Source organism: Amborella trichopoda, chromosome 12 (assembly GCF_054954075.1).
Source record: "Amborella trichopoda isolate Santa Cruz 75 chromosome 12, AtrichopodaSantaCruz75HAP2 v2.0, whole genome shotgun sequence".
Lineage (NCBI taxonomy): Eukaryota > Viridiplantae > Streptophyta > Magnoliopsida > Amborellales > Amborellaceae > Amborella > Amborella trichopoda.
Window position 1 is genome coordinate 44,249,028 of NC_142347.1, and position 23,645 is coordinate 44,272,672.

General features: G+C 34.0%; 1 protein-coding gene across 25 annotated transcripts; it reads left to right on the forward strand.

Moving 5' to 3' along the window:
* The first annotated feature begins 118 nt into the window (after positions 1 to 118).
* On the forward strand, positions 119 to 17,969 carry GEX2 (gamete expressed 2). 25 transcript variants are annotated; one of them, XM_088853883.1, is made up of 19 exons: positions 3,127 to 3,243; positions 3,636 to 3,736; positions 3,854 to 3,912; positions 4,112 to 4,189; positions 4,805 to 5,143; positions 5,770 to 6,093; positions 6,850 to 7,056; positions 7,159 to 7,238; positions 7,325 to 7,466; positions 8,583 to 8,891; positions 10,673 to 10,797; positions 11,366 to 11,583; positions 11,741 to 11,983; positions 12,309 to 12,547; positions 14,571 to 14,809; positions 15,893 to 16,049; positions 16,467 to 16,633; positions 17,150 to 17,241; positions 17,719 to 17,969. In XM_088853883.1, the coding sequence occupies exons 5-19, from the start codon at positions 4,840 to 4,842 to the stop codon at positions 17,753 to 17,755; spliced, it is 2,883 nt and encodes a 960-aa protein (XP_088710009.1). In that variant the 5' UTR covers positions 3,127 to 3,243; positions 3,636 to 3,736; positions 3,854 to 3,912; positions 4,112 to 4,189; positions 4,805 to 4,839; the 3' UTR covers positions 17,756 to 17,969. The 25 variants fall into 25 exon arrangements, 13 of the variants coding, with proteins under 13 accessions (XP_088710005.1, XP_088710011.1, XP_088710010.1 ...); XM_088853884.1 differs by lacking the exons at positions 3,127 to 3,243; positions 3,636 to 3,736 and adding an exon at positions 240 to 374; XR_016045957.1 differs by lacking the exon at positions 3,636 to 3,736 and adding an exon at positions 10,876 to 10,963 and having other exon boundaries at positions 2,895 to 3,243; positions 3,854 to 4,189; positions 10,654 to 10,797; positions 15,893 to 16,190.
* Positions 17,970 to 23,645: the final 5,676 nt, after the last annotated feature.

Here is a 23,645-nt window from a genome sequence, read left to right on the forward strand (position 1 = left end):
CTATTTTCAGTTTTTAAAAAATGAAGCCAATTTCAATTTTTTAAAAAATCAAAATTTTAAAATTTCTATTTTTCAAAAACTTAAAATTTTTCTCTATTTTGGGTCCTCTTCGTATTCTCTCTCTACCTCTCTCACTCTCTCTACCACTACCAAAATCATACAATTTGCTACATCTCTACCTCTCTACTTCTTCATTTAAAAACCTATGCATCTTAACGAAAATCATACCATTTGAAAGACTTGAAAGAAGGAATTAAAGTTAGATTCAATTTGGGAGATCAAACAATTTAGGAGCTTCGCAGAGCTAGAAGTTGCAGAGAAAAGCGGTCGCTAGAATTTGCAGAGAAAATTTGAAAGATTGATAGTTTAGCCAGGTATTTTCTTGTAGCAAAACCAAACTGTTGGATGGTTTCCTCAATTTTTTTAAATGTTTTTTACTCGAATTACTCCATCTACTCTCTCTTCGTAACAACCCACGGGCAACCCAATGCAGCTGTGCCCAATGGAAACCACTTTCTTACCAGCCCCATCAAAACCTCTCTTTATATAATCTCTACAAATTTCTACATCGAGAGGGACAGTGGATGTTTTAGACAGAGAAAACAGACCAGCCCCATCGAAACCCCTCTCTCTCCATGATAATCTATGCTTAGAGAGAGAGAGAACGCACAGAGGACCACAAGAGATCGGTTTTTTAAAAATTTGAAATTGATGTGATTTTAGTTTTTGAAAAACTAAAAATAATTTTTTTAAAAAAAAACTATTATGAAGTTCAAAAAACAGATATAACAATAAATATTCGTTATTTTAGTAACAATGAAAACTAAAACAGATATTTATATAATTTTTCCCAACTTTTATTTTGAAAAATTACACACTGTGTTGTTTTAAACGTTATCACAACTTTATCTTAAATTTTCACGCGTCACACTTAAAAATTTGGACATTACATGTAAGCCCGTTTTTAAGAGCCTTTAATTTTTTCAAAAGTTGCCCCTTTTTTATCTTCAAGATCCGACGTAAAAGAAATTTTTCGAAACTTAAGGTCGCCCAATTTTCAAATATTCAGGATTCGAACTTAAAAAAAAATGGTACCTTCAAAGTCCGAATACGATTGCGGACAAGTTTTCGGATTTTTTGGCAAGAGTAAATTGTGCATTTTTTTAGAAGAGCAAACATGTCGAATCAAACGTCCTTGTGAAAAAATTCAGACAATAGATTTTGAGATGCTCTTGAAAAAATTTAGTGCTGACGTTTATTTTTAGAAAAAGTTTACATAGAGTCGAGGTTCTAAACAATCAAATTAGAGCCCACTTCAAAATTTTCACTAGAAGAGGTTGTTTTGATGTTCAAATATACTCAGCATCAATATGTATGGACATGAGAAAAAATGGATTTCAAGTTTTAGAATCGTCAATTTTCAAGATTTTTAAGTTTTAGCATATCTGCTCGAACCACACTATATTTGAAGCTTTAATTTTTTATAATTAAATATGAAAATATATTTTAAAGCTACCACAAATGAATATAAAACGGGTATACTAGTAATATCAAAAAAAATTATGTGAAATTATAATAATGCTTCAAATAACATATATGTGCAATTTTCCCTATTTTTTTTTATAAAAAATATGACTCAATTTTTTGAATAAAAATACTTAAAAATATATTCATTTTTAAAAAATTTTATATAAGATGCCGACTTCATACTATTTAAGTGAGGCACACTCACCCATTGGAAAATATTGTTTAGATGAAAGAAACTTTCAAATTGATCTTCTCGACTTAGAGTTGTATGTATATGAAAAAACTAAAATTACAATTCTTGAAAAATAGTGTATCTTGTAGCATATGATCTGGACTGTCCATTTTCAAAAATATAAAATCTTTATAAATCTACTTGATCTACATTAGTTCTGGAGCTTTGAATTTCATTATTATGAATGACAATGGATTTTCATGTCATTGCAAGCCCTTTCAGTTCCAAACGTACATCTTTTGCCATACTTTAAAGTGTACCTTACTTCAATAGCGTAAGGTTGACACCTTATACAAACCTCATCCACTTAACTTATTATATTTTATTTGAATATGAACGCTTAAAAAGTTAACTTCCTTCATTTTAGCTAATATCGGGGATTATTAGGGGCTTATGGACTCAATGAGGATATGGTCATTGGGCGATTTTGGGTTTCAAAACAATGCCTTGAAGCACTTATTTCTAATGAGAGTGAAGTTTGTAAAGGTGCCCACCTCATACTATATAAGTAAGTGCACATCTAATTATTGTAAAAAAAAAAAGTAGTTTCATTATCGAAAACCTTAAGGTGGCTTGAAACATATTCAATATATTATAAAATTTAAAATTAAAAAATATGCAGATGGAGGAAGTCTATGCACTAAAAAAATCTCAAAAATAAACAATACTAATAACTTATAGAAAAAGTTTATATAGAGCCTAGGCTCTAAACAATCAAATTAGAGCATACTTCAAAACTTTAATTAGAAGAGGTTGTTTTGATCCTCAAATTGATCATCTCGATATCAAGATGCATATACATGAGAAAAAAATGGATTTCAAGTTTTGAAAATAGTACATCTTGTAACGCATTTTTGGACTGTCAATTTTAAGTTATTCAAGTTTTCATGGATCTGCTCGATCTACACTATTTTTAAAGCTTTAAATTTTATAAGAAAAGTTAAAAATATATTTTAAGGTTAGACAAAGATTTCCAATATTAAAACTATATTTTTCGACACGATTTGAGGTAGGCTCTAATTTGATTGTTTAGAGCCTCGACTCTATACAAACTGCACCCATAACTTGCTGTTAAGATTATTAATTTGAAGACTTGAAATTTTTATATTTTTTTGCATCACAAATATCGAACTCGAAATAATCAATTAGAAGGGTTTTTCAACCTAAGAATGCCAATTTCTACTAGATTTTTTAGATACACCTTACTTCTACAGTATAAGGTTGCAACCATATGCCAAATTCTTCCATGTAATAATCACGTGTTTCATTACCGTTCACTAAGTTTCATGCATCAAATCGCAGGGCAGGCGGGAACGGTTGAACCGCCAAAAGCCCTTTTAAATATTTTCTCTCTTTCTCTCTAACACATTCCAACTCATTCGCAATGAATCAGCAAGAAAAGAAAACCAACCTAATTTATTGTATCATTTTCTGCTTGATTATGTTTAAGCTCCCTTTCATCATAAAAGCTGCATCACAAAGCGGTGAGCTTCAGATTTCTTTTGTTTTTTTTCATCCTCAATTTCGTTTCAATTTTTGCTCACCACTTGTTTGATTCCTTGCAATATCTCAATTTATTGGAATAGTGATTTTCTCTCATTATTCGATATCGGTTCCCTGTAATCTGCATTCATATCAAATTCTATTCATCTCCTTGTGTTTTTGGCTCTCTGTATCATCTCTTTCGTCTGGAATTCGAACTTTGTCTCTTTTCTTGTATTTTATCCTGCTTCAATTGATTACATGTATGCTTGTTCATGCATTTGTCTAATGAAAATTCTGTTTTTTTCTTCACTAATTTTGTTGCAATAAAGATTTAAACTGTCGATTAAGGAAATTTATCCACATTTTTATTGAACTCGGTTTCCATTTACAGTTTGGTTGAGGCCAGAGTATTGATAAATCGTATCAGAAACAACAATTTTGCAGTATGATGTTGCATAGTTAATAATTTGGCTTCATTTATATGAATCCTAGGTGTGTATGGCTTGCATTTTTAACCTTGTTGGAGAAACTAGATAGAGTTCTATGCTTGCTTTATTTTTTTCGTTGATGAAAGTTTGTGCCATTTCTTACACGTTCCTTGAATTTCAGATGAATTATTGCCATCTGGTTGCAGCGTTAGATGGAAGAATGATAAATTTCAGTTTCAGGCAGGTGATATAGCCACTATTAGGGTTAAAGTATTGGACAAGCTTGGTAATGAAATAAACTATCTAGCAAATGGAGCTCTGGTTAATTTTACCCTTTATATAAATGATACAAAGGGGAACAGTTCATTTGTATCTGGGGTTTCGTCATCTTTTGACGAGAAATCTACTTCCTGGAATATGACATTTCTTCCAATTTTAGTAGGACATTTTTCGGCAAATGTCAGTGAGGATCGCATTGGCTTCTTTGGTTCTTTGCTTCATTTCAATGTTTCAGCAGGTAAAAAGTTGGAGCCCTGGGCTATTGTGAAAATATTTTTTTTTGTTCAGAGTTCTTTTGGTGAGCAATGGAGCCGCCTCATCATTAGAAAATGTTTATCGAGAGAAAACTCTTTATGATTTTTTACCTGTAAGTTTATATGTGGACTTAGTAAAAGAAAATCTTATATGTGGCGTCAAGTGTTATTATAGTAGTAGTTTTTTTCCATGATGTCATGTTCAATATTCTTCCTCTTTTTTCCTGTTTCAGAATGGATTTTAATAGCTCATTTCAATTTCTTATGCAATGGATTTATCAACCATGTATGCTACAATAATTTGAAGAGATCTCAAAATTTTTCTTTTTCTTTTATTGATCTGCTTTTTCAACAAGAAACTGGTTGAGTTTATCTGAGTTTCTAATATACAGGTCAGGTAAAATAATGTATATGTTAGGGTTTCTCAATGATCATATTGTTTATGATAAGTGCTTTTCAATATTCATTGACATGCATGCTCCGTCTTCGGATTTGATTTTTGGTTTGCAAATTAAGTTACTCTTCTTTAGATATTTATTGGGTCTTTATAATGCATCCCCTTAATTTTGACTATTTTAATTTTGTTTTATGTTTTGAAGGGCCCATTTACTCTTCTGCCTGCGTGGCTTCATGGATGGATTTAGTAACTGAGTTTGTTGCGGGATCAAAAGCTAAAGTTTTGATACTTCCTAAAGATGCATTTGGGAATAATATATCTTCAGCAACTGAAGGGATTGCTCCATACATATTCAACATATCGGCATTACATAGATATGGCAACAATGCAGATATACTCAATATCACCTCTATGGGATGGATGAGCTATGGATATATTGCGATTGAATTTGTTGTAGCCACAGCTGGAAATCTCTTGTTGCATGTTGAACATGAAAATAGCAGTTTGTACAACACTCCACTACCTTTCATTGTAAAACCTGGTATCCTACAGTGCCTTTAACATTTCACATATGTGTTTCTTTTGAACTAGGTGGTTTGTTTTTATGTGAATTGAAGTTGATTATTGGAAAATGGTTGTCTTTATTGAGTTCTATGGAAATGCATTTATCACAACAAACAAAGTAACATATTTTTATCTTGTAACACCAATGCATGCAAATAGCGACAGACTGCATGCATAACTTGATGCATGCATGCTCCTTGCGCAGTTAATTATGACTGTCAGATTGTGTGTTATCTTAAGGATAGGGTTTGAATTCCTACCATATGCTCTGATCTGTATTTTTCTGTTTTTCCTATTAATGCTGAAGCTTCATTTAGTTTTAGAATTTAGAATTTAGTGCCATATTGCTCGTCAGATGATTGTGTAAATTGTGATATAATATTGACAAAGTGCAAATTATTTATTTCTCATGAAAGAGCTTCTCTTTTAAAGGCTGCGACGCACTGCTTTAAATATTCAATTTATTTGTAGCTAAATATTCTCAAAAGGCAATCAAAATCTTGGCAGACTAGCTATTTGCATATTTAAACATACATCAGTTCCTAGTATTCCATATTGTTCTCTAAAGATCATATCTTGAAAAGCCAACTTTGCAACTTTCAGGATTACTGGAGATTTCAAAATGTTTTGCTCAGTGGAATTATGATACGAATGGCGTTAGGATTTTCTCGAAGTTGCAAATTTTGATATATCAACAAGATGGATACGGTAATACTGTTCCAGGTTTTTATCTGTTTGATGCATCTGTAGTTGAGAAGGCAACGAATTTGTCCATTCCTATTGGAGACATGTCATTTGTAGAAGTTGTGCCGGGAATCCAGTTGCTGTCTTTCACTGTATCTGAACCAGGGAATTTCTCTATAAATATTTTTGATAGTGAACATGGAAGTATCTCTAAAATGCCTTATGAGTACACTGTCTTTGTAGGTATGTCTCTGAAAGTACATGCTCTTTATATGTTTCTTATTTTTGTTTCTGTTTGAATCTTCAATTATCTCATTTATTGTTTCGAGGTCCAGCTATCTGAGCTTGTGTCCTTGAAGACAAGTTTATTGTTATCATTGAGTAAAACAAATGCAGGAATTTTAGTCCCAGATAAATGCTGCAAACTTCCCTTTGGAGCGTTTTTTTTGTTGGTTGAGGTAGACAAACATTTCAATGTTGTTGCTGTTTCATGAGACTGCTTTGGTTTTCTAATAATTAAAAAGAAAAAGTAATGTTCTGCAAGATTTAAAGAATGCGTGAAATATGAAATATAAAGAAAAGATGTAAAGCATGAAATAAAGTTTAAAATGTTAAAAAAGAAAGCCGAAAGATCACCACTGGAGTTTTTTTATCTAATGCTATAATTGCGCTGACCACCTACAAATAAGAATAATATCAGATTTGTCCTAACTACTTTGTACTGATAATTAAACAATTGGCACAATGGAGTTCAGACCTAATGCTGATATTTGTGGGTTTGATACATGATAAGTTTTTAAATTCTGCACGCATCACTTTTCGTTTGTCTTGTCCTTTGGGTTTCGATGCTAGAAGAGTTATTCTATTTCATAGGCTATTCTTATGGTGAAAGCAAGGTGGATGGTGCTGTTGGTTTGTCAACTAGTCATTTCCATTTAATCTAGGAGTAATACTCTAGCATGTATAACTCTATACTGAAGAAAAGCTCTCTTTTTGTAGGTTATTGTGACAGTGTGAGAAGTGTCGTGAATGGTTCAGGTTTATTAGGTTCGGTGGTTGGTCAAGTGTCATCATTTTCAGTTTATTTGCAAGATGAATATGATGATCCATCTCCTGTTGAACTAGAAAGAATTCAAGTTCAAATTTCAAGGAAAAATGATTCATACAATCTTCAACCTAACATATCTCCTTTGGTGGATGCAGATGGTAAGTAGCACCAAGAATGCTTTGTCATGTTCATTTATTTATAATCTTGTATTCATCTGTATTTTTTTTTTCTTTTGTTTGAAATATATATTTTTGGAACAGGTCCAGATCCAAATCATGATCACATTAGTAAACCACCTACTAGTACCGGTCCTACATTGGTTGGAGGTGCACCCGACACTGTAAGCCAGTGTGTTCATACTTGGACTCATTAAGAAATGAGTAGCTCTGCTAGTATAATACTGAAGACATGCTTTGATTTTCATAGATTGGAGGTGTTGAACATGATGAGAGTAGTTCTTTTATCATCAGCTATACAACTGAAAGGTCTGGAAGCTATGACACTCGAGTGTTTTGTGGAAATATTCCGTTAAATGGTGGGCTTCCGTTCACATTTGAGGTATCTCCAGGTATGCATATTATGTCTTTGGTCTCTTCTGTTGTTTTCCATGGTCCTTGATTAGTTCTCTTATTAAGCCTGGTCTTACATAAAATATTATGCATTATCTTTTAGAGGCTTAAATCGAACTATATGTATGATTTTGATATACTAGTGAATATGCTTACCATGTTTGTTTAACTTTCAGTTTTTGGCTTTTTAAATATGTTTAAAGATCAGGCCGAGTTATTCTCTTCATGAATCTTCAAGTTCACTCACCCAAGTCTTGAGTCAACTTGGTTCAATAGCTCACTGAGTCTAGTTTGAGTTCCAAGTCAACAAACTCTGTGAGTATTTACAGTGTCACAAACTAATAGAAAGTCATCAACCTTATCGTAGGATCTGGCTAAGTTTGTTGTATGCCAAAATGAACCTGGCCAAAATAAAATTTGATTCAGTTGGTAGCAAGTTGAAAGTCAGTAGAAAACATATAAATCGAGGAAACATGAAAGACAATAATAATGTGAGGGCAACCTAGACATTTTGGAAAGTATGAGAAAAAATGAGACCTCTATATTAACAATTTTGCTGCAGAAATTAAATGAATAGTTACTATTCTTATGAATCATTAATATAATCATGTAATCAAACAAAATTGCAACAATGTGGAAAACAATAGAATTATCAAGAGATTTTACAGATAAGTAAATCGCATCATGAAATTAGTCAATCTTAGCACATTTCATTGTCGTGGACTCGAGAACGTCATCCTCTGGCAGATATTCACCATTATTCCTTGCCTAGGTTTGGCATTATCACAGCCAGCAGGCAATATTGGTGACAATGGTAGTTACTTTTCTCTCGTCAAGAAAGACCTGGAAAATATTCTTAATATTTTAAATGTATATTTTGTTAATAACTGTTTACCTTGATCCATATTTTAGATAAGTTATTTTGTGATAAGCACTGAGTTTTTTTCTTGATACTCTGTATATAGTATTGTTGCCATAAATTTTGCAATGAGACAGATGTTTCATGAGTGCATGGAGTATAATAACTCGTTAAAACGGTTACAATTTTGCATCTTTGGCTTCCTAAATTTTGTTTTGTTGATTACCGATAAAGCAACTTCAATAAATTATTGCAGGTGTGGTGAACACATCAATCTCAAGCATTGTGAAATTCTTTCCGGAAGTTAAAAAGCAAGCAAGGAATGAAATTCGGATCAAGCTTGTGGATTCATTTATGAATCCTGTTCCATCTCAAAAATCAAAGCTAAAGCTTGAAACTCATTACAAAAACAGCACTGAAGCCCTAACATGGTCATTTGAAGAAGATACTGCTGGTTTATTTGTTGGGTATTATCAAGCAAGCAATCTTGGGAAGCACAAAATATGCGTTTTATTTGAAGATAGGCCTTTGCTCGGATGTCCCCTTGAATTCATGGTATATGAAAGTAAGTTCCATATGATAGTATGTATAACTCATAGAAAGACTGGAAATATGTTTGCCTTTGACTTTTTATTCATGCTTACTGCTGGATGCATAGAACTTAATTACGATATGGAAGTATTGAACAGTGACTTGATGTCTGGGAATTAATCTTAATACCCGTATATTGCCTGCTTCACCTGGATAGAGCATTATTATGTGACTTTAATACAAGGCATTACCATTATGCTCTCAATCATTCTCTCTTTTCTCTTGTTTTTCCATAACTTGATATCTTGGCATCTGAAGTTATTATCTCTTAAATCCTTAGTCGTGAAAATCCCCCTTTAGAAGTGATGGATTCTTTGAAGGTGAAGTATGTAAATTCTGAAGCTTCTCCCCTATCAATGTCAGCAATTTCTCCAAGATAAGGTTACTCTGTTCTTCCCCAATTTATTCTATGTTAATAAGTTCATCTGACATGATTCCAAAGCTCTGGTAGCCTTGTATGGATCTTTAGAATCAGATAAGAAAATGGTTGCTGGCCTGGGGAGCTCTTTTACAGCCTGAACGGCGTCAAAACTGGAATTCTGTAATTTCATTTATTCATTAGAGATGTGAATGTTTTCAGTCGTTCTTCCTTTTAGTACAAGACTTATAATAACTTAGAAAGCATTTAGATGGCCAAATGACAACTACCTGTCTGAAGACAGACCAACAAGTACCTGTTCATTAAAGTGACTCACAAGTGCATATTAACATGACTACATGTGCAGATTTAAAAAAGAAAAGAAAAGAAATGAATACATGTAAAATAATTCAACACTGGAAACAAAGTTGACCTCTACTATTGTGTTTTACCATTCAACATTTATTACCCCACCAAAAATCAAAGAATACTAAAAGTTGGTAACCACATTACTTGACATACTGTGTAATTGCATGCTTTGTACTATTGATGTAGGTATAAACTGCATATGATCTTTGAATTGCAAATCAATAGAAAATTAGACCCTCCTAAAAAGGAATAAAACATAATATTGCCCATGTCTTGGTTACTTTATTGTTGGGGAATAAGTATTTCTTGTAGGCTCAGTCACTCATTCTTAGTACCCAATTGAACACTGAGATGGAAGAATTCAATTAGAATGTTGGTTCGTGTGTCGCGGTTGTCTCAGTATATTTGGGTCGTGGTTTGGATGATGCTATATGCTTACGTTTTGTATGTGGCAAACTGTACTTGCAGTATAGCTGTTGTGAATACTCTAATTTTTTGTATTTTGGAAATTGAGCTAAACAGTCTTCTCCGCGGTGGCTATCTGTGATTAAGAGCTGTTTATCTCAAATAGGTTTCCTACAGGCCATCAATGGTATTTGGGCATAAGTGCTTTCCTGAATCATTGCTACAACAAGCTCTTGAACCTTATTTGTATTTTCTTTCTTGGTTGCCTTTTTTAATTATTTTTAATTATTTCTGTAGCTTAGGTTTGGCACTTTATGATAAACACTTTGTAGGTTAGTACAGATGAGTTTGATACTCATCTTCCATCATACATTGCTTCAAGATTTGCACAGCCAATTTCTAGTGGTTTTTTTTGGATGTTTTAAGGTTCTTTCATATTGACGTAATTCTGTGAAGAAGTAGATTTTTCACTTCTATTTGCATTTTGATATTTTACTGCTGAAGTTTTTCTCGTTACATTTTAGACTGGCATTACAAGTTTTTGTTCCAAATTTATAGAAGTATATTTAACTGTACTTAGTGAGTCTTGCTAATTATTTTTTAGAGGACTGCAATTTTAACAGGTAATTACTTCCCAGAAGCAATTAATGATGATGTCTCAGTTTGGGAGGATGAGTCTGTGGCCTTTGATGTGTTAGCAAACGATCGTTTCTCTGATGGCACTGCAAATTTTGTTGGATGGTCAAAGGTGTGCTTTTGAGATATACAGTGCTCTTGAGTTTTGCTGGGATTCTATTGTTAAATGTTGCAAATTTTTTTGGCACAGAAAGTATTAGTGATTCCTCTGCTTCATTCTGCTTATGCCGATAAACTACAGTGTATGTTAGCATCTGACTGCAATGATTTTGGAAGTGGTACGCTGCTGTGAAAGTTTCACAATAAATTTTAAATTTGTCCTTCCTGCACCAAGAAAAACACAAATTTCAGTCATCTTTTGCTTTATGAATTTTTCATTTGAATATGCTGAAAAAATGATGGTAAAATATTTTTGGCAATTTTGCATTCAAACATTCCTACTAGTTCATTATGTCTGTTGCCTTTCTGTCTACGGTTATTCATCATTTGATGGAACTATTATTCCCTTATTAATATAATCATCATCTGAATATTTTTGTGAATTTTTTTGCTCAAGTGAATCGAACTCCAGGGCATTACTGAAAAGATATTTAAAAATTATGGTTCATGCTGTATACTTTCTTAGGTATCAGTCTGTAAGAAGATCGTGATCTTATAATTGACTGATTTCCTTTTGCCAGCCACATCATGGAACAATTCTTCAGTATGGAAGGTTCTTTCGATACACACCTCACAAAGGGTTTGTTGGAAATGATTCTTTCAATTACACAATATCTGATAAGAACCTTAATATTGCCTCTGGAAGTGTTATGATATTGGTCCTCATCAGTCCGCCTCGATTCCTTTCTTTACCTGTTCAATTACAAGCAGTTGAAGATACGCTTGCTCCAGAATTTGGGTAATCCATTTCAGCATTCAAAAGCTTCATCTTGTGATAGGAGAATGCGGGAAAAATAGTATTGTTTGTTCGTTTGTCATTTATTTGAGGCTGCACATGCATGGCTCATTCAGATGATTGATAACGAATTCTGATTCATGGTCTTCATTTTTTGCAGAGGTTTTCCGGGATTTGAGATGAGATATTCAAATTCGGTTGAGAATATTACTGTCATACTTAGTGCAGAGTCTGGCAGTGTAATTTTGTCTTCCATACCTGTACAAGTGTGGGAGCCATTGGAATATTCTGGTTCTGGTTCTGGGCTTTATGTCAAAAATGGTGGAAGACCAGGAGAGGCATTGATTTTAGTGGGGCCTGTTGAAATGATCAATTCCGCTCTTCAGTCCATCAAATATCTTGGGTAGTGTTCCAAAGATTTTGATGCCCTTTGTATGATACAATTTTAGATTGTTACAATTGTACAAACTGCAAATGGCTCTCATACTGTTATACATAATGTATAAGAAGGGCGTAGTGTGTAATATGCATATTTTGTTGCCATGCCAATAATTTTTTTTAAATCAGTCATCCTTCTTCTCCTAGGGCAAAATAAGTAGGATAAATACATGTGAATTATTATGTTTATTGCTCTCTGTTATTGGTCACTCTCATGACTTAGTTACTTGTCAGGTAGTGCTGTAGATTCTTTACAGGAATTTCTATTGATTATTTACAATCTTCCACAGAAATGAGAACTTCTGTGGACATGATGTCATCACAATATTGGCGAGGAATACAAATGGACAGCGAGAAGCCCATGTTCCAATTCTCGTTGAACCTGTAAATGACCCTCCATGGATTCGTGTTCCTAGATATATAGTTCTAAATGGTATGGGACACAAGGATGGCTTACTGATCTTTGACAACAAGACAAAAGATACATCAGACATTTTGCTTGGCGATCCAGATAATGTGCATTTTCCAGGTATGCTTGTACATATTGAATTAACTGTTTAAGATCCATTAGTAATGTTTGGCTTCCACAAATTTTGTCAAGCCGCCCCTCTCTTAGTAGTTTGGCTGTATGTTGTTTTACCTAGAAGAGAGAAACATGGGAAGTTGATCAAATCCATAAACTTTGGATGCATAAATTTGCATTTTTATGCATCGGTTGGCTATTATATTGAGTTTGCCTTCTTAGCTAGCAAAACATTGATGTGCTTGTAGAATTTCAACAAGAAAATGGACGTGCAAGACTTACCCCTTTATCTAGTGAATTTATGACAGACGCCCACAGGATTAACTAGTCTTATGCATTTCTTGCCATGTTGCATGGAAAAGATACGGGAATCAGTGTTAGATATTGGTAAGGGGTAAGATTCTTTGAGTAGGATCCAGCGATATGGCAATTTGTGTGTACGTGTGCGCGGCGCAAAATAGGTTTTGTCTGCCCACTAGCTAATGGAATAATAGCAGTGTAATTGCCCACATTCAATCTTAACAAATCTGACTATCAGCATGTATAGACATTGTTTAATTTTTATTTTATTTCCTGCAAATACATTTGACATTAAATTTTGGTAACTTGCTTTTGGGGTGTGTGTATGAAGAGAGAGAGAGAGAGAGAGAGAGAGAGAGAGAGAGAGAGAGAGAGATACCATTAGGTTCCATTTAGCGGTGCATGGTAACTTTGCATAGCCAATGAGTCATTTGATCAAGATCGAGATCAAGATCAGATGGCTCAGAGTATATTTCATATTGAATTTTAGTTTTTTTTTTAATAAATAGAAGTCTTGTTGTCCTGAAGTTTTGGACTTGAATAGTTCTCATGGGGCAGACCTGTTAAAAATAAAAAGGTTATTCTAATAAAATAAAATGACTAACATACCCTGCAAGTTATAGGGGTATTTTGTTCATTTTATTTTATTGGAATTATTTTTTTAATTTTAACAGTTATGCCCAAATGAGAACTATGCCCACTAATTCACTATTGCCCAATAATTTCAGGTCAATGCGATTTCTAAACAAAATAAAAAATAAAAAAGGTATTATGCACTCCCTGCCATCTGATCAAGATTGCATGGTTGGGGACCTACCCATTATTACTATAGCAGTTAGGTGGCCATCGTCTGGTAGTTTTATCCTATATCCATATATGCAAGAAGATGAGGAGTATGATTAATTAAGAAATCAAAATGCTAGTGATTGCTAAAATAAATAAAATAATATAGTGAAATATACATCATTTTTTTGGGAGAAGAATCCAATGCATCCTGAGAAGAATCCTCTCCACATGTTCGTGTGCTTCAAGAATCCTCTCCACAGGATTCCATGGAATAGAGAATCTTGCAATGTTCATGATGTACCATATCCATTTCCACATGTGTCTGGCATATTTAAGGAACCTAGGGTGGAGAATCCATGCTCATAGATTTTTGGCAAGCTTCGTAATCATTCACCAAAAAAAACAGACACTAATTGCCAACATCCTCCATTCTGGTGAAAATACTTTTGGTTAATTGTTAATGGAACCTATACATAAAACATGGGCCTAAGTTCTTGGCTAATGCACATTTAATGCCTCATTTGCACTTATGTTAGCACATCAAATGTGCATAATCCAATGCATGTCTGACGTATTCACAGTTTTCTATATAAATCCTTTAAGGGTATGTCGTATTACACACCTTTCTCATTTGTATATCAGATCTCATGCCTTACTTTTCTCAATGAATAGGAATTAGTTTTTAATAATGTCCAGATTAACAACCATTACCGTACTGACTTTGCATTGGGTCTCATTCTAGTTGCTGTAATTCCAATAGTGTTGTTCCACTCCCTTTATGCAATAAGACCAAACTATAAAAAATGTAGGAATATCTCTAGATCTAGGACTATCCTTGTTTGTTGCATATATAATGTGTATTAGTTTCATGCGTTGCCTCTCTTTTCGTATCTGTTATAATTCTTTCCGCAGTTTAATTTTTTGTGTGGTGCTCTGGTGTCAGATCATATATACGACTTCACAGTTCTCCTAACAATTGAAGTTAGTGCTGGAACTCTGAGTGCTATCCTGCAAGGGGATTTTGTTGATACAACTGAGATAAAACCAGAAAAAGCATTTCACTGGCAACCACTTTACTCTGTAGTTATTATTGGAAATAGTTTTGTTGTTGAAGGAAAAGGAATCAGATTTCGTGGGAAATTGAAGGAGTGCAATATTGCCTTGCGACAGTTAATTTATAAAGTAAGTCAAACTCTGCGTTTTAATGATTATATATTTATATGGATGCTTTATCTTGGACTTGTACAGTTTTTTGTGTCTGTAATGCTTTAAAACCCAGAGATTTGGACTAGAATCACCCGGTCCAATCGGGATTAGTGGGTTGGTGATCCGGGTCTATGATGCCTGGAATCACATGATTTCCTCCTTTCTCTTAGTTTTTAATTGTTTTATTATTAGTTTGATCGATTCCCACAGATCCAGATTGCCAATCCACTTTATCCGGACCGGTACAATCGGTGGCCAGCTCAATCGGCCATTCTGGTTTTTAACACAATGCTTGTGTGTCTATAGTCTGAGTTTTACCTGTTATTTTCAACTCTTCATTCCATTTTGTGTATTTGGGGATAATGTGACTCATGGTTCCATTAAATTTTTCCTGGAGTTGTGCCAAATTTTTTGAAATCTTGCAAAGTCATCCAATTCAAACTCTGTTATTATTAGAATGGTTGGTGGTTTCATACGGAAGGACCAAATTTCTTGTTTCTAAACAAAACAATGAAAGTAACGTATGTATGCCAACTACAAATTATGACGCCATTAATTTGCATAATGTTGACTTATGGAGTTCCATTTGTAATAAATAATTTTTTCTTTGCCACCACCAATAAGATGATTTCACCTTCAAATTTCCCTCAGGCCTCAGGTTTACTTTATTTAGACCTATCAAATTGAGTTATATGCTCTTAAGTATCAATATTTCTTTGATAATCAAGCACATTAAGGCCCAGTTTGGGTCGAGTACTAAACATGACTACAACTATTTTTTGAGCACACCAGGGCAGGAACTGTTCTACAACTTGTTTGGCCACTTTTGAAACCTGTTTCTTTGAAATACTGTAAATAAGCTACAAAAGTTAAAGTCATTTAACTCCGAACAGAATACAGTTGTTTTGCTTTCAGTCATGTTTAATGTTTGTCAATTGTATACCTACTTGCCTTAAGGTCATGAATTTAGAAAATCTGAAATCAGAGTGGGTTTAGTGAATCAGAGTGGGTTCAGTGACTATAGGTTATGGTCTAACTGAATTAATTATTCCTGTTCAGGGTCCATCACATGATGCCATTCTAACCATAGACTTGAATGACATGGGTAATTATGGATGCTATCCGGATTGTTCATTAAAGATCACAGTGCCACTTTCCACAAAGGCTACTATAGATCTTTGTGATAGGAAACCCATGACTCCACTCTTAGCTTTCTGTAAGTGTTATATTCTTCTAGTCTCAGAATGTGATTGTGATGTATATTATAGTCCAGTGGGCTAAACACCATGGTCCATTGAGGTCGTCAAGGACGGTTAGGGAAGAAAGTGGGACCTGCTCTCCATCATGTCTTGTACTGGTGAGTCACCCTCCCGCCCCCCCCATCCCATCTTTCTACCAAAAAAACTCCGAAAACCCCTCTCTCTCTCTCTCTCTCTCTTTTCAGATCAACATCCATCATTTCATTAAACAATGATAACCCCAGAGGACCAAGTGTACCACAAGTCCATTGGATTATACTTCGCTATTATCTTCTACTGCCTTGACTTACTGTTTTTATGCCTTGCTGCTCTCCTCTCATGCTCTGTTAGAGCATCATGTGTGGAACTTCTACTAAACTTAGTTTATGGCACAGTTTTAGGAGCTGCAATAATAATTGGATTTATCATGACCTTTATCCTCGGGCTCGTGCTCCTCTTCTTCAGCTGCAAATGTGCTTTTGCACTTCAGAAGAATCGTGGAAATTCATGCAATTTAAGTAAAGTGGAACTTGCAACAACCGAAGCTGTAAATGAAATGGTGGTACTGATGTTATCAACTTTTCCTCAAAATTCACTTGCATAACTTAAAAAAAAAAACCTGCAAGATATTAGTGGCATCATATTATTCTGACCATATGTTGTATCTACATTCCTTAAGGCGGATGATATACTAGAATTCAGTGAACTTTGGGAAGCCACAGTTCATAGGAGTCATCATTGTCCAATAAAGTGATCAATAGTTTGATGGAGAGTGGGACCCACCAGAGCAGTGCATGACCTCTCTCTCTCTCTCTCTCTCTCTCTCCACGCCATCCATAGTTTTTTTAGAGGGTGATAACCCAGTGGTCACTGGTTTTTAGTATACTTCCCCTTTTCATTTGACTCACCTTGTCATTTTCATGGATTTTCAGTGAGGCCTAAAAAGAGTGAACTTTTTGATTGTTTATTGCCAAGAGGTTAATAGCCATTCCTTGTGCTTGGAAATAGCTTGATATAGGTACCACTGATTCTTGCATCCTTTTCTTATTTATTTCGATTATAAACCTTATATGTGCAGTTGAGTGCAACATCATCAGACAACGTGACATACTTCACTGGCTGTTCAAGCCCCTTCTTACTCAGGAGACACCATGGTAACTTTCACCAGCGGTAAGGGTTTGAGTTCAATGGAATTGCCTCCTTTGTATTCCTTTTTTCTCTTCTTCTACAATGAGATTGACCCCACCCCCTTGGCGCAATAAAATAAAAGAAAAAGAATTTTCCTAATTTTTTTTTCATTTCTTGAAGCCGACAAATTTCATTTGGATTTATTCAGTTGGTAGGGAAGGAAAGGGTTTTAGCCCTTGAGCCCTTCTCACCCAAACCAAATGCCTCCAACTAAGCTGAAGCCTGAGGGACTGCTTGAGAGTATTTATCTATTTCAGTTGATTTGGTCATAAATTTTAATGGGATTTCCTCCTATATCTCGTTATTTTTGGTGCTTTTATGGATTGAGCTTTATGTAATAGAAAATAAAATGGATTAGAACTGGACAATGCGTAATATTTCCGCACCATTGTGTTTTTCCCTCTCTTTTGACTATTATTGAGTTTATCTTTTTGACCTGCTTAATTTTTGGCTGTGTAGGGAATCAGGCAGCAAAGAGTATCTCTCAAACACATAGTGTATGACTGATCAAAGTGATCTAAGCGCTTTTGTGTGTGTACTTAGTCATATGACCCTGACTCTTACAATGGGAGATGTACAGAAAATCAAGTATTAAGCTTGCAACTTAGATACATAATGTATATGATGCAAGGTGCCTTGCAATATGTTTGTTTATGTAGATTGAAGGTAACCATGCCTACATCAAATTTAGTGGCTATCATTTAGAGGCACTTAAGGCAATGTTCACTGACATAGAGCTTAATTGTGGTCCTGCACTGTCCTCCCCCACTCCCCTCCCGAAAAAAAAAAAAGCACAGGAAGCACCTAGTTAGTGAACCTTTTTTTTACATGAAAGTTTGCAGTATTTGGTTCACCTTATGAGCAATTCTTTTTCTTTCTGGGAGTTAAATGGTAGGAATTGAAATGGGATGTTAGTGTTGCAATTGAGGACAACTTAGGCAGAATTTGGCTTCCCAGTAGCCACAGAGAGCATTTTTTTGATCACATGCCTTTGTGTACTATCATAAACACAGAAACTCTCAATTGGTGATATATACCTGGAAAAATATCCTGTTGTTGATAGTGGCAATAGATCTCATTTTTCTTTTGCAGCTATCAGAAAAACAATAATGAGATTCCATACGTAAATTTGCATATGTGAATAGTGGTTTAACAAACTGGCTAGCCACCTGTTAAAGGTACAACTTTAAGGGAATTCTCTTATGGGGAGCCAAAAATATGGTCTAGACATGGCTTAAGCAAAAGGACGAACAAGATCTCTTAATGGCTTTATTTCATCTCAGAATCATATTGTCTATTTGATAATCTCATTAATTATGTGCGATGCACATGCTGTCGCTATCAGTTCCTTTAGGTAAGTTTGCTTATGGAAAAGAGATACCATATACTATAGCGCACCGCTAGAAGTACCTATGGGTATTTTGGTTTATGGAAATGGGGATGCCATACAATATAGAGGCGGCTTTTGAAATAAATAACTTGGGTATTCCACTACCTTAAAAGCAAACACAACTGTAAAATTTATTTAGCGCTTATCTTGAATACCAGAAAAACAGTGGATTTTGCGTTTGAAGTGCCAAAACCACTTTTAAAACAGAAACATGGTTTAACAATTGATATAATGTACCACTCCTTTTCTTGAACGTTGTGTTTCGCTCAACCCGCAGCTCCAAATTTCAGATGCATAATCAATTGTACAATACTCGATTTGTATACGTAATAATTATTCACACCTAATAGTTTAAATTTACAAGTAGAGAGTACCCGTCTGAAGTGTAAGGCAAATGAGTAGAGGGAGAGAGGATTAGAGAGAGCGAGAGAGGAGGAAAGAGTAGATGAATTTCTTTTATGGTGAACTTGTAATCATTGAGAATTTCTTTTTTGGGGAATTTGTAATTTTTGAGAATTTTTCTTTTGGTGAACTTGTAATTGTTAATGCTTGGAAAAAAGGTGATGACGCCAAAAATGCCGGACATTGAAAGGGAGTGTCATTAGATGGTAAATTGCAAAAAGTAAGGGCTCTTCCAGAACAATTGGGAATATTTTTTATTTCTCGATATATCTCCATGGTCATGGAACCTTAATTTAAAAAAAGATGGAAGGAGACTATTTTCAATGTTCGACTTTCTTTCTTGGCATATCCGAGAAGTGGGTCTCAATATGGGGAGATATGGGATTCTCACTCTTAAAAACATTTTAAAGATAATACTAATTAATACATAATATTTTTTTAAAAATATTAATTAGAGAAAAAAAAAAGTGGTACATGTCAGGCCCCATGGCTATACACATGTACCACCAGTTGGGATGAAAATTCAAAAAGTCGGATTTAGAGCATACGTTTTCCAAGTTTTAATAAAAAGCATATGAGAAATCTTATATATTCAACCGTGTTATAGAATAAATTTATTTTAAATTTTTTGAACGCCCAAGCCTTTTTATTTTGTCACTTTCATTTTTCTCGAAATACCCCTTGGTTCGACACTTACTTCAGGAATGGATTTTGCGTTTGAAGTGCCAAAACCATTTTTAAAACCGAAACATGTTTTAACAATTGAAATAATGTATGGTAAATAGAAATGGATGTGCGTATGTATTTACGACATTGAGGGAATGCCAAGAATGTGAACTAAAAAAATTGACATCTGACATGTCCGTACAATATGTAAGTATCAATATATATATGCGTGTGGAAATTTATGCATAATTCATATCATAAAAAAAATTAAATTAATAGTGCAAAAAATATTATTTTGCCGATTAGAATTTTATTTATAAAAAATTTCTCATCACACCACTTGCACATCATTAGAAAATAAAAGTATTTTTATAATTCTAAACAACTCTTATTATGCTAAAATCCTTTTTAATTTAAAAATAAATATTATTCATTAAAGATGTTGTTTCTAAATTAAGAGGTACCAAATTCCAAGATTGAAATGTGTCCCAAAAAGGGCCACCCGTTTAGATACTTCGTAGATGTGTAGTATGCATTTCTATAAGTATTGACCGTATGACATGTGTGCACATATATCAATGTTCTTGCTAGATCATATATACACTTGCTCGCTCAGGTAAAAGAGCGGCTTAGGACGATTTGACTTGAAATTTTTGGATATACCTAAAATTCATGTGATAATTATTTTAAATAAAAGAATATGGAATTTGAATTTTTAAATACTTAGATTTGATCATCCAAAAATTGGACAGTCTCTGGACAATCTTAGAAAATTATTATTTTGGGTACATATGAATAGTAAAAAAGAAGAAGAAAAACTGAGGTTGGTCACCAAGTTGAGTTAGTTGAAGCGGAAGGCTAAAAAAAGGTAAAAGGAGGGCCCAAAAGGACATGGTTAGAAGTTATGAAAAAATATATAGAGACTTATGGCCTCATTAAGGGTATGGCCCTTAATAGAATAAAATGACCGATCAAGATTCATGTAGCCAACCCCAATTAATTGGAAAAAATATTCTGGCGATGAAAATGATGATGACAATAAATTTATCGAGGTGCTTAGGATACAGTGAAGTTCATCTTAATCAGGGGAAAATATTAACTTAATGTGTTATTTCTCATATGCCATCACAATTGTACTTATACACCTTGGCAAAACAATTACCTCTTTCCTCTTTAGCATAAGAATTGCCTCTCTCCTGTTTAGTGAAGGGATTGCTTTCAAAATTTCCAACCCTTAGATTTTGCTTCCCATCTATTTCTTTTTTTTTATTCTAAAAAATGAAACATCTGCCTGGCGACTTGTATCTTTAATTGCACTATAAGGTGCCCTATGGAAATAAATGTCGCTGGTTTCATAAGTAGGACTTTATCATGAACATGGTCATCAAATAATATGTCACTAGACAATGTTTTTTATGAAAGGTGTTGTATGCTCTTGGGGACGCATTTTTATATTTGCGCCCGAGGCATAAAACATCCATTTTAAAGATGGCTGCATGCACGTGGTCCCTCTAAAAAAACGTTAGAAACAATGGTCTACGTATATTTTCATGAAATTATGATTTTTAATTTTTAAACTTTATTTATTGAAAGGAGAGCATTTACTTTTTCCACAAGAAGGTCATCATTATTCTTGTCCATTAGATTTTGAAATGGGTGGTTGTTACTTGTAAGCAATAACACAAAGTTCTATGAAAATTTTTCGAACTTCGTAACTCACACCAAGCCATCTAATTTGACATCTAATGAGTATGAATAGTTGTGACCTCCTTATATAGAAGGTAAATAGCCTCTTTGTAGACAATCTTTTTATGAGAAAGGAGAAGATAGAAAGGTTCCATGTTGAAACATTTTTTGGGTTAGTGGAGTACCACTCTTTCTTTTCTTTAACATATTGTTTTTCTCAACCACCAGCTCCCAATTTCAAATGCATAATCAATTGCACATTACTACTCGTTTTGTATATATAATAACATTATTCACACCTACTAGAATAAACATTCAAGTAGAGATTGCTAGTCTGAAGTCTAAGACAAGAGAGAGAGAGAGAGAGAGAAGAATTTCTTTTCTGGTGAATTTGTAATCGTTGAGAATTCCGTTTTTGGTGAACTTCTAATCGTTGAGACGAAAGTTCGGAAAGTCGACTTAATCCGTACTTTTTCCAATTTTTAATAAAAAGCATTGGAAATTACTTATATATCCAACCGTGCTAAAGAATAGATTTATTATTATTATTTTTTGCACGCTCGTATTTGTTTTGAACCAAAATTCCTTAGGATAATTAGAAAGATTTTTAGGATAACTAAAACTGGTTTTTAGAGTTTTCAGAATTATGGTTGACGTACTTCTATTTAAACCCCTTTTGAAGTACCAAATTAAAAAGAGAAATACCTAAAAAAAATCCGAAAGTCCCCAAAAATCAGAAAAAATACCTAAAAATCCCATAGGCTGGAAAAGACCTCTAAAACCCTAATGTCAGAGATCTAGGAAACCCTGGCCCAAGGTGCAAGCCTTTCTATCGAAATTTTCATTGATAAATCCAATCTTCTCTATCCAGATTTTCACTGATAAACCCAAGCCCTAGGGAAGTAGACCAAATTTTCATTGATATACCCCAGCCTCACTATCCAAATTTTAATTGATAAACCCAAGCCCTAGGGAACTAGACCAAATTTTCATTGATATACCCCAGCCTCACTATTCAAATTTTAATTGATAAACCCAAGTCCTAGGGAACTAGACCTAGGCATCTTCAAGAAGAAAAGTGGAGGAGAATGGTGTAAACAACCCGCGTTCCCGGGCACCAACTCTGGGTCTTCGGGTGTCCCGGGCAGGTCGGTCAGGCTAGGTAAGTCCTTTTATTCTTTATTTTTTTAGAATAATTTAATTAAACTTGTTGTTCAATTGATTTAATTAGTTTATTTTTAGTTTTAGGGTTTTCTAGTAGGATTTTCGTGATCTTGAGCCGGACTTCCAGCGGTTCTTAAAGAACCCTCATCTCCCCAGATCTGGTTTCTTTTTTAATCATAAGTAGACGGATCCCAATCATCTCTACCTATCTTTATTTTTAACTCGTTGAAAGCATAAATTCAGTGACGTTCATCAGATCTGGTTTGTATTGAGTCGAGGCTCTAAACAATCAATGTAAAGAGCACATTCAAATAGTATTGAGAAAAATGGCTTCTATGCTGGAAATCTTTGTGATCGCTTAAAAATATATTTTCATATCTAATTATAAAATTTAAAGTATAAAAAAATGTAGATCGAACAAATCTATAAAAACGTGAAAATATTGAAAAGTGACTATCCAAAAATGCATCACAAAATGTACTACTTCCAAAACTTAAAATCCCTTTTTTCCTCTTGTCCATGATTCTTGATGTCGAGATGATTAATTTGAGGATATTTGAGCATCAAAACAACATCTTCTAATGAGATTTTCGTGGTGCGCTTTAATTTGATTATTTAGAGCCTTAGCTCTATATAAACGTTTTTCATAAGAAAAAGTATACGTAAAGACTATTTATATTTTATGCGAGGTCACAATCACTTTTATCCCTTGGATTTCAAATTAGGTGGTTGTAAGAGTGTTATTGAAAATACTCAAAGTTCAAAAAACAAAAAAATTATTAGACTTTGTGACTAAGCCAAACCATCCAATTTGACATCTAATGGGTAGGAGGGATTGTTACGTCTTTGTAATAAGGATAACTTGTCTCATTGTATACAATCCCATTAAATAATGAAAACGTTTATACAGGTGTGAGGCTCTAAACAATCAAATTAGGACGCACCTCAAAATTTTCACTAGAAGAGGTTGTTTTGATGCCCAAATATCTTCAAATTAATCTTCTCGATAGACATGAGGAAAAAAATTGGATTTCAATTTTCAAAATAGTGCATCTTGTAATGCAATTTTGGACTGTCA